General features: G+C 35.5%; 1 protein-coding gene across 1 annotated transcript; it reads left to right on the top strand.

The window, feature by feature from the left end:
- The first annotated feature begins 29 nt into the window (after nt 1–29).
- LOC110821775 (cytochrome b5) lies at nt 30–10,553 on the top strand. The gene is made up of 3 exons (XM_088215391.1): nt 30–363; nt 9,967–10,033; nt 10,156–10,553. Exons 1-3 carry the CDS (start codon nt 277–279, stop codon nt 10,404–10,406), a joined length of 405 nt encoding a protein of 134 aa, XP_088071517.1. The 5' UTR covers nt 30–276; the 3' UTR covers nt 10,407–10,553.
- Nucleotides 10,554–11,836: the final 1,283 nt, after the last annotated feature.

Raw genomic sequence — 11,836 nt, 5'->3', positions numbered from 1 at the left:
AGATCCAAGTGTCAATTCGTGGCAACAAATTCCCAGAAAGTAGAGAGAAAAACCCAACAAATGCAGCACCTACCCATCACCCATCACCCATCACCCATCACCCTATTCAACACAATCATCTCTCTCCCATTTACTCATACTTAATTATCTCCGTCACCCTCATTTATTACCAGTTGCTTTCACCCTGTCATCACCCCCTTCCATAGCCCATAGACTTCTCATCTTCCCTTTCAGTTACCCTTTTCTCCACTTTCCTGATTCAGCACGCAGAAACAAATGGGTGGTGATGGCAAGATCTTCACTCTGGCTCAAGTCTCCGAGCACAACAACCCCAAGGACTGTTGGCTCATCATCAGTGGCAAGGTTCTCTTTTTTAGTTTTCCGGTTTCATTCTTGTTGTGTGTTTTTTTTTAAAAACAAATTTCTTATATGGGTGTGGTTAATGAATCACTACTGTTAAATTCAACTGAGTGAACTGGTGGGTTTGTGCGCTTTTCTAGATTTGGTTGCTTTGTGTTGGTGTATCAGATCGGTCATTTGGTTGATTCATTTTCCGGTTTCGTTCTGCCATTTTAATCGTTTAATTTAATTTGATCAATCTTTGACGTGTTAAGGAAAGCATGTGATCGAGTTCGAGTCTTAGTTATGTCTTCAGTCGTGTGATCTTCTTCCGGTCTCTTGCATGGGCATTGCCGTGATTCAAATTTGAAGTGCTGGCCAGAGTTACCAACTTACTACGTGTATAAATCACAAAGCCCTTATTTTGAGTTTAGATGGAAACCATTTATACGTTCTTCTAGTTTAAAATTAGTCTTTATATACATGTTCCCCTTACATTTGTTTGGGATGTAACTTATGGATTGAATTCTGACTTTTAAGCTATTCAAGTTACATGGTAACAAAACTGCCATAATAACATATAAAAAGTTTACAGAAACTAAGTGAAAGAAAGGGAAACTTAAGTAGAAACAGACATGATTGAATTGGAGAGCAAAGATATTTCCTGTCCTCAGTTTAACCTTACCAAGTTAAAATTGTTTTTTCTGTATACAGTTGTATTCTAGAGGTGCAAGTATAGGTTTTCCAAACAAGAAGATGCGATCGTCCTTTTCAACTAACTCCACAAATCGTTTTTTTGGCTTTACCTCGTGTCTAAATTTAGTTGCTTACTGGAGTCATTGTAGGTGTTCTTTGGTCATTCTTTCTGTTCCAGGTTGAATTTAAGTTGTTTTCATGGTCGTTAAACTGCTGAGTACTTTTAAGTTTCTACATGTTCTAGTTAGACAGTGTTTCCTAATCTCCCTGAGATTTTAAGCTGTTTATTAGGGATAAGATATATGCGGTTTATTAATGTGGTATCTACTGCCTGCCCCTATTGCAGACAGCTAGAAATTTCCATTTTCACTTAAGTCAAGGTGGAGTTTATGCAGCATAAAACCAATCTACACAGTCCTACATAAGTATGAGTTTAATCTTGCAAAATTATTATTTTGATATGTTTTTCTATCAAAAAAAGATGATATGTTTTTTTGTACTATGAGCTCTGCCCTCATTGATGACAGAGTAATATCACATTTCTGCTTTAATCTATGACAGAATTTATTTAAGACAAAAATGGTATCCATATGTAAATTTAAGTTGAGAAACTTTAACAGTATTATCATTTGGATCAATATATTGTTTGATCCTCAACTGCTTCTCTGTTTTCCTATCCTTACCATACATACTATGGCTTATCAGATTTGCACTTTTGTATGTAGATGAATGAGGTGCATGCATGTGCGTTTGGGGTGTGTGTGTGTGTGTGTGCAATTTATGTCTCTGTTTCATTAGTTCTTTCATCACATTAATGAATATCATACTATGGCTTATCAGTTTTGCACTTCTGTATGTAGATAAATAAGGTGCATGCATGTGCGTTTGGGGGGGGGGGGGGGGTTGCAATTTATGTGTCTGTTTCATAGTTCTTTCATCACATTCATGAATATCATACTATGGCTTACATAAGTTTTGCACTTCTGTATGTACATAAATGAGGTGCATGCATGTGTTTTGGGGGGGGGGGGGGGGGGAGTGCAGTATGTGTCTGTTTCATAGTTCTTTCATCACATCTCATTACATGACTTTTAGTTTGCAGGCCAAGATTTTAACTTTTTTACCCCATTTTCCTGAGAAATTATTTGCTGTTATGCCTTCGGATTGTTTGCTTCTATACATAAAATATACTTCACTGAAGTAGAGTAACAAACAGTTGGGAAGGTTCATGATTTTTATTAGCTTCAAGTTAGTTGCTGCAGTTTACTTTGAAATTGGAGCTTTCAGATGACTTCCCTAGCAGAAGATGCATTATACATGCATGCTATAAAATTGCAAACAATGCTGAAGCTTCATGACCAGATTTATTATTTTTGTGGTTTGGTTTTTGGAATGCACGGAATACTCTTTGTGATACCTCTAGTTCAGCCAGATATTGTTGTTTCTTCCCCTTTGTAAATTACTATAATCTTTCCATGAAGTGGCTTCATGAAGTAACCAAATGTTTAGGTATCACAGCTCCTCACAGATTCCATAAGGGATGAAGCATATATATTGATGGTTCTTTTTTTTTTTACATCATTAGATGTATTGTGAGGCTATAGGTTTATTAAAAGAAACAAGTTTATGATACATGTTCTTGCTTTGTTTCTCTTGGGAAGAAAAAAATAAAAGAATTCTTGTTGTTGCCTCCCTTGATTCGTATGTTTGAATACACTGATGAAAAGCTCAAAATTTTGAATGCTACTTGCTTCTTGGTGATTTTTCTTTTTCATTTTTCACTTATATGTTTTCCCGTTGTGCATAAGATAGTTATCAATATCTTGCATTTGTATATATGTATATACTATATATATATATAGTTGACCGAGAATGTTGTTTTATGGTTTATAGTAAATGTTAAACAAACATATTTTGCTGTTTTTCTACCTTGAGGTATGATAGGATAGGTGATGTAGGAGAAGTAGGGTTTAAATCAACTTATCCTATGATGATACAGAAAAAGATGGAATTTAGATGAGGAACTAGAAGCATATGAGAAAGACTAGGTGAAATAGGGGATTAAAGTGAAGAACTACAGGGGAGTACAATAAGCAAAAAAGCGCCATAACTAAAAAGATGATACTAGATAGCGGGAAATAAAACCCTTGCTATAATAGTGCGATACTGAATAGTATGTATATTCACAAAGCACCAAAAGGGTGTAAACTCATGCAAAAGTTGTTACAAATATAACAAAATATCAATGAGGCCTCATAAGTCCTTGCCTGAGTAAAGCAGTTGATCTTCAGTTAAAAAACTCAGGGTCTGGAACCAAGAGTCTTTAAATCTATGAAAATTATCAACTATACTCTCAAAAACCCTTCTATTCCTCTGCTTTCAAATAATGTAAATGATAGCTGAAGGAATAAGCCTAACTAACTGCTTATCGCTTTGAATGCCCCTCCATTACTGAAGCTCCTCTCTGGTTGAACCTGCTATGAACAAACTTAGACTCAAAAACTATAAGCCGAAGACCATAAGGGTGCCCAAACAGACACCAAAAGAGAATGTGTTTACACGTCTCAGCTTCATTATTGCATATGTAATAACCATTTACCAAAATATTGCCTCTCTTGATCAACTTATCCAGAGGGAGAATGTGTTCTTGAACTGCTTCCTAGACAAAAAAAAAGCCATCTTAGGAGCCGTCCTCACCTTCCACACCAGTTTCCTTGGAAACCACTCACTCTCCACTCCATTGTAGATATGTTATTGACTTGTAAAATTTTTTATAAATGAGTGACACTCTCTTGGCGCTGACACATCAATATAGGTCTTATACTTTTATTTCAACGAAAAAAAAACCCTCAGTCTCCACCTCCATTCTGGTAAGAAATGAAGGTATTATGATTTGACTGAGAAGAGTGTCTTAGAACTCAGAATCCGATGGTTTCCTCCTTGCTTCCATCAGAAATCACTACCTGGAAAAGCATATTGAGGAGCCCCATATGATCATCAACCTCTCAGTCATTTAGATTTCTTGTCAAATCAACTGCCCAAGTTCCACTTCCAAGGTAAACATCTTTCACTTTAATATCCTTGTTCTGGGCTATATCAAAATGTGATGGGAATTTCAAGCAGAAAGCCCGCCTTCAATCAATTGCCCCTCCATAAACTCACCTCTCACCCGACCCAATGCTCCATCCAGTGCAATTCTGAAAGACCCCCTTACTCGTATTAATTCTCATCCAACCCCACACCGTACAGCCCCTTGGGATTTTTGGTGAACCACCCAGGTTTCTCCATCCTAAATTTAGCCCCAATCACCTTCCTCCAGAAATTTTCTCTTTCTCTCATGAATCTCCAAAGTTATTTACCTTGAATAACCATATCGAACTCAACCAAAGGCTTCACAGCCAAATTGCATTTGAATAACCATAGTGAACTCAAGCAAAGGATTCATAGCCAAACCGTCTTTTTGATGTAGGTGTTTCACCTCATCCCAGAGTCACATGGTGGTATCACCTGTTGTCATTGAATCGCTTCTAATCTCTTTGCTATATTCACATATACTGAATAGTAGTAAGAGTTATTATAGAAAGCTTCTAAGATTATTTCAACTTAGGATCTTGTTCTTCATCAGCTTTGATTATGCGTCAGTTAGCCTGGTTGGTTTAGAATGTACAGGGTCTTTCGTATATTAGATATATCTATTTCATTAGTTTTGTTACTAAAGGTTGCATCAGTATTTCCAATGGGAGGTAATATTAGCTTTAGCAACTAGCAATTCAAAAGATCAGAACTGTAGTTCATTGAATTTCTAAAGAAACTTCCAAATGAAATTTGGGTAGAGCCTTTTTTATAGTACTACAATTCAAACATCATAACTGTAATTTTGTCCAACTTTATTAGGAGGGATGCCGTACGATCTGAGTGAGTGTCTCTCTTAAACCTTTTTAGGTATTTGGGTAGAAGCCCAATTATTCTTATTTAAGACTATTAAATGCCCTCACAGGCTTTTGGTAGTTTATGGTTGGGGGGAAAAGAGATTTTTACATTTATGGAGCTCAGACCTGGTATAAAAACTCACCTGTGAGATTGGGATCTTAAAAGCAGAATTTTCAAAATGTGTTGAAAAGAAGGAGCTCGTTAAATAATCAAGATCAACGAACAACTATATACCATGATAGGCTTTCTAGGTTCTAACTGGATACATCAAAATAAGCACAAATCGTGTGCCGCACAGATATTAACTAGAAGACAAATTAATATAGTTCCAATTTAGCTTATATTACTTCTGAGCGAAGAAGATATTTGAAACAGAAAAGTAACTAAGTAAAAAATTCCTATGCAGATTTATGATTATAAGTGTTTGACATTAAGTTCGGAATTAAAAATTACCCGACCTCTCCTTCATTTACATTTCTATCTGAGGCTAAGGAACTTGAAGCGAAAACTAGAAAGTTTACATATAATGACTGGACCTGCATGGGGAGAAGCCATTTTTTTATGTCTCGCTTTTCTATACATTACGATAGGGTTTTATTCATCTATAGCAAAATACAAAGAAATAAATAAATGAACCATGTAATGAAAAAATAATGAATTATTAAGATAGTAGAAAAGGTTTCTATGTTGGATTTAGGGGAACTTGTTGATATGTTAATTGATTTATAAATTTTGTTCATGGGTGGCATCCTCGTGGTGCCTGTATTAATACAATTTACACTTTACGTTTAAAAAAAAAAAAGATGGTAGAAAAGATAAGTGACTGGAACTAGACATTTTCTCTTTTTGTTTAGCTGTATAAGGAATCTAATGAGAGTGTGGAAGAGGGAGGATTTTCTATGTATATTTTTGTCTTTGCACCTATATATATTGGTGAATTGTATGTGGAATAAGCTATACCAGTGATATGTAAATTCTTTTTGTGCATGGATTTTGCACCCCCTCGGTGCATGTAATTGATGATGCACTTCACACTTTTAAATATATATATATATGGTATAAAGTTATTACATAATTAAAAAAAGAATATTTACACCGTACTGAAAGAGACTGATGATACAGCAAGGAAAATGAGGATCCTGGAGTTATAACAAATATTCTGGAACTATGATAATCAATAATCCTCATCAAGATGGTGCATAGATGTCCCTCATGCTCATCTTGCAAATCAATCCATGAAATGATTCACTCTGAGGCCTTCGTCAGCAAGTTGATATGCGGAAGTCACATGGTGGATTTCTGGACCATCGCTGTTGTTTTTTTATTTTGATGAAATGTTTGTCAATTTTGATATGATTAGTCCTGTCATGCTGAACAAGGTTATATTCAGTAATAATTGTTGCTTTTGTCACAATATAGTGCTGGACCATTTCTGTTTAACATCCTTGTTTCTTGTAATAATTTATGCAAGTAAAGTAGTTTGCTTCCATCTTGTGCCATTGCTTTATATTCTGCTTTTTATACTAGATCTTGTAATCACATACTGTTTTTTTCACTTGTTTAAATAACCAAGTTATTACCTAAAAAAATATAATAGCCCAATGTATATCTGGGAATTCGACGAATTCTTTTATCATGACATCATGTTTGGAAAACAGTAGGCCATTTCTTGGAGTGGACTTCAAATATCTGGGAATTCGATAAACTGCCTCCAGCTCCGGTTTTTATGCCCCACTTACAACATACACTATGTCCAACCTGATATATTATAAGTGGAATAATCTCCCAGGTAGTGTTTAATACCTTCCAATTTCAGCCTGTGATTGGTTCCAATGGGAGGGTCACAGATCTATTACCCAACATATTAGTTTCTTCAAGAAGATCTAGGACATATTTATGCTGGGAGATGAAAACTCCACTTTTCGATCTTGTCACTTTGGTGCCTAGAAAATTAGAGTTTTCCCAATCTTTCATCTTGAATTCTCGAGTTAGAGACCCTTTTGGTTTTGCTACTTTTGTATAATCTCATGTCGTATGTCATCAACATAGACAATGAAGTATAGTAATCTTACCATCACAACTTTTGGAGAATAGAATGTGATCAACATTGCTTTGGTGATACCCAAATGAAGTCTTGGCATTACTAAACCAAATCATGTTCTTGGAGATTGCTTCAGTCCATAGAGTCCTTTCTTCGACCTGTACTCTTTCCTATTACTCCCATCGATCTCAAACCCTGGAGGAATATCCACATTAACTCATCTATATCTCTATGCAAAAGAAATTTTTAACATTAAGTAGTTGCAAGTCTCTGCCACAATTAGCTACACATGATAAGAGTATTTTTATAGTATTCATTTTGTTGACTGGAGGAAACATCTCTTAATAGTTAACCCAATTCGTTCAGATAAACCCCTTCTCTGTTCATCAGGTCTTAAATCTATCGACAATTCGTCCAGTTTTATGCGTTACAGGAAACACCCCCTTGCAACCTACTAGTTTTTTTCCTAAAGGAAGGTTAACAACTTCCCGTGTCACATTTTTCATTGAAGTTCTTGTCTCATAATGCATAGTTACTTTCTACTTTCAACTCATCAAGGCTTCCTGCCAACCTTGTGGAATAGAGACAAAAGACAATGTTGATATAGAGGTTCATTAATAGTGAGATATGGGAGACAAAATTAGGTAAAAGATGCTTAATGCAAGTACAAGTTCCTTTCCAAACTGCAATAGAAACATCAAGATCATTAATACTTGAATCTGGGTAAAAATTAGGAATAGCAATGCACTTACCGGATGCTTCTCTAGGTAACTTAATCCACTATCCACGTTTGGATAGTTAAACTTTGCTTTACAATCTTGTATCTATTGGTGTAAGTTCTCAAATCATCCTTGTTTAGTTCGCTATGGGCAAGAGTGTTCGAACCATTATTCTTTTACTAGGATTTGAATTGTTATGGATAGGGAAGAGCGCTTTTGATGAAGAAAAGTTACCTTTTCTTTCTCTTTAGTCTCCTCTTGAAGAGTAAACTGGAAAAGAGAAAGATATGGTTCATATTCTCAAAACATTATATCCATTCTTACAAATATTTTCCTCACGGAAGGGTAATAGTCTTCATAGTCTTTTTGTGTAGTAGAATACCTAATAAAAACACACCTGAGCACTCAAGATCCAATTTTTCCACGTGTCTTGTATGAACAAAATAGACACACCCAAAGACTGTAGGAGGGATAATATGGAAAAATTGATATCTTGCAAAAATTTTTGGGGATTTGAAATGCAATGTTCTCGATGCTATTCAATTGATAAGATAGGCAGCTTTCAACATTACATCCCTTCAACAGGACTCTGGAACACTCATGTAGAACATGAAAGTCCTAGCAATCTCTAATAAGTACTTATTCTTTCTCTCAAGAACTCCCTTCTGAGGGGCTAGTATTGATATACCTAGGTTGGTGCACTATCCAATGGAGGTCAGTGTACTAACAGAAGACCCTATCCATTAGAGCCGAGAGTTTTGAATTTGGTGTCGAACTGGGTACAAACTACTTTATGAAAATGACATATAACAAGAAACTTCTTTTGTTTTTTGCATGTAAGAGTTATACCCAAGTCATTTTAGTATAACAGTCAATAAAAGTAATAGCCTACGTATATCCAGACAGTGAACAATTTAGTAGGAAATTTACATGCATCATAGATTAATGACTCTGAATTGCATTTTTAAGACATAATAGGATAAATTTACTTTTAAAGAAACAAATGATGATCCTAATCTTCAATATATTGGATAATGTTTTGATTAATGGATACCGTTTTCCCAATCATATCTCCGGTTCTATATGGAATCTAATAGTTGTTATCCACTAACACATGAGGCCCATCTTGCAGTTTACCATGGCCAATCAATTTCCTTATTTTCAGTGCCTGAAAAACACAGTAAGGTAGAGTTCCACTTTATAATTTAAGTCATTTATGATTGTACTTATGCATAGAAAATTATTAGGAAAAATTGGGGCTTGTATGACAGAAGATAATCTAATGGAAAACGTACAAGATAGCGCTGGAAAACCAGTGATAGGACCTTATCATTGCCTAGGCATAGTGTATACTTTTTCAAAAAAGTTTGAAGAGCTTATCATATGGTAATAAGCCTCTGAATCTCTAATTTCACATGTTATCTTGTTATTTTTTAAGATTAGTGAGAATGTCATACTTGACTTTGTAAAGTTAGAGAAGGTCGCTGTAGTCTGTAGATCAGTGTGAGTCGAGTTGTTGCGGAAGACATTTTAAGGTTTGTACTTCTTCATCGGAAAAGCTTCCAGCACTAGAGGTTTATGGTTCAGATATGTCAACAATCTTGGACAGGTTAACCTTTGGTTGTGAGAAATAATTTTGGTTACCACCATTCTATTTGACTTGACATGAAGCTTCCAGCAACTCTGTCTGGTATGTCATGATTTATCATTATAATTGAAAATCAGGTGAACTTTTTTTGAGCTACCTTGGTTATTGGTCCTTTGCTGTTCACGGGCTATGCCAGAGACCAAGTCTACACCACTTGGATGGATCATAAACTTTTCTTTGATCCTCCTCTTGCTGAATGTAGAACTAGGCCTGTTGTAATGAAGGTGATGGATCTCGACCAAGAACCTGAATCTGGTTCTAGTCATATTCCATATTAATGCTGGCAAGAAAGTCAGACCCTCCATTAGTTTCTAAAAATTGAATGCATCTGCTTGGCAGATTATGGTCAATATGTCAACTTGTCTGTTGTTTGATTTTCCTTTGGAAATTGAAACATTATCCTTTAATGGAGTCTGTGGTTCTTTTTGCTGGAAATATAAACAAATTAATGGAGTCAATGCATTTCTGAACACTGGACGTAAATGGGAAGGTTGTGAACCCACAGTAATGATGATTTTAGCCTATGATTTGTGTTATGACTTTTTAGCTGATTCCTTATCCATTATAGATGCATGCTAATTTCTTTTATGCAGGTGTATGATGTGACAAAATTCTTGGAAGATCACCCTGGTGGAGATGAAGTTTTGTTGTCTGCGACGGGTACAACACTTGCTGAAAGCTAGTTCAAGTTTTCATTTTAGAATGGGAAGCTGGTTCACGTTGACTTTGTTTCTAGCTATTTCTATATTTTCATAAAAGTTATCCATGTATTTGTCTTGCAGGGAAGGATGCAACTGATGATTTTGAAGATGTGGGTCATAGTAACACCGCAAGAGAAATGATGGACCAATACTATGTAGGAGAAATCGATGCTTCAACCATCCCCAAGAAGACCGTGTATAAACCTCCAAAGCAAGCTCAATACAACCCGGACAAGACTTCTGAATTCATTGTCAAACTCCTCCAATTCTTAGTTCCTCTTGCAATCTTGGGGTTGGCAGTCGGGGTTCGCATTTACACCAAGTCAACTTAAGGTCTAGATCCTGTAATTGTGATACAAAACCAGTACTCTATTTATGGTAACTATTGAGGAACTGTTTTTGTTGCTCCTTTATGTTATTGCTTGCAACTTGCGATGGTAATACCAAAAAACTACCTCTTAATTTTCGAGGTAGAGTAACTCTTCTGTTTCCTTTTCTTTCTTGGTTTTCACTAGTGCTACTCTTAAAGGTGAAAGGAAATGCTCAGGAGGTAACCAGTAACAGTTGCTGTCGTATCCCTTACTGGGTTTCTAGGTGTAGTTAGTTTAGAGCTCAGAGTCAATGCTGAAGGCAGATAAAGAACTAATGAGCCATTTAGATGTCAGTTCACTGCTTGCATATCATCTCAACTTAGTGTTTCTCAAAGAATTTGAAGCAGGAAAACGCCTGTACTTTGCTCACTCTAGCACTTCTCAGTACCCACCTTAATAAAGATTACATTGCAGATTGTTTCAACTTGGTGATGACAAATTTTCTGAGAGAACTTTGTGTGTAATATGAGTTAACAGAACTAAAAAAAATGCCTAAATTAAAGAAATCACATTATCTGACCTTTATCTGTTTTAGGTAATGTTGTTTTTTAGATGGGAAAAATCGATTTATCTTTATTTGAAGATTAGAAGCCTGTTTTCCTCGTGTCTTTGTTCTTGTATAATTTTCTTTTTTTGGGAATTTTAGTGGCATTCCTTGAATGTATCCTTCTTGGCTTCTTGCTCTAATTTGGCACATTGAATCAATGCTGTTATTTTCTACTAATTGCTTTCTTGGCATAAGAAAGTTACAAAAGCATTTTATCCACAACACCAACATTCTATATCACAAAAAGGTAAAAGATTTTTCAGCTTGGCATCCAGGGACCATGATTCATCAAAAACTCTTATCTGAAAGTTCAAAAAGCACCACATAATTGTCATCATCAACACAGAAAGTTATATGACTCAAAGCAAAGGATTCAGCTAACCCCAAGAATCATAACTTGCAATATATACATATATATAACCAAATCCTTTTCTGGGTATTGAGAAAAAGCATCACGTTATGGTCATCATCAATACAGAAAGTTTTCTAGGACCACATATACGAATGACATGTAATATACATGCAACTGCAACATCACCACTAGTATATGTATACATATATTTGTTTCTTTGTATTAATTGGCACGAAATAAAAACTATCAATTTTTTGCTTTTTAAGACCCAAAAAGGGACAGTGCCCTTGTAGAGGGCAGGTTTTGTTTATAGTTCACACATAGTGAAAAGATACAGAAATGTCCAAAGTAGTGATAACCCACTTCAAACAGATCAAGAAACAAGAAGAATCCAAAATTTATTCATCAATGGGTCAACTTTGTCCTACCATTTTTTTAACTTGATCACATCACCACATGTTTTTTAAGATGTGAAATTGAGAAAGAGCAAGT

This window comes from Carica papaya, chromosome 3 (assembly GCF_054855325.1).
Source record: "Carica papaya isolate Zhongbai chromosome 3, ASM5485532v1, whole genome shotgun sequence".
NCBI classification, from domain to species: domain Eukaryota; kingdom Viridiplantae; phylum Streptophyta; class Magnoliopsida; order Brassicales; family Caricaceae; genus Carica; species Carica papaya.
This window is presented reverse-complemented; position numbering and strand designations above follow the sequence as displayed.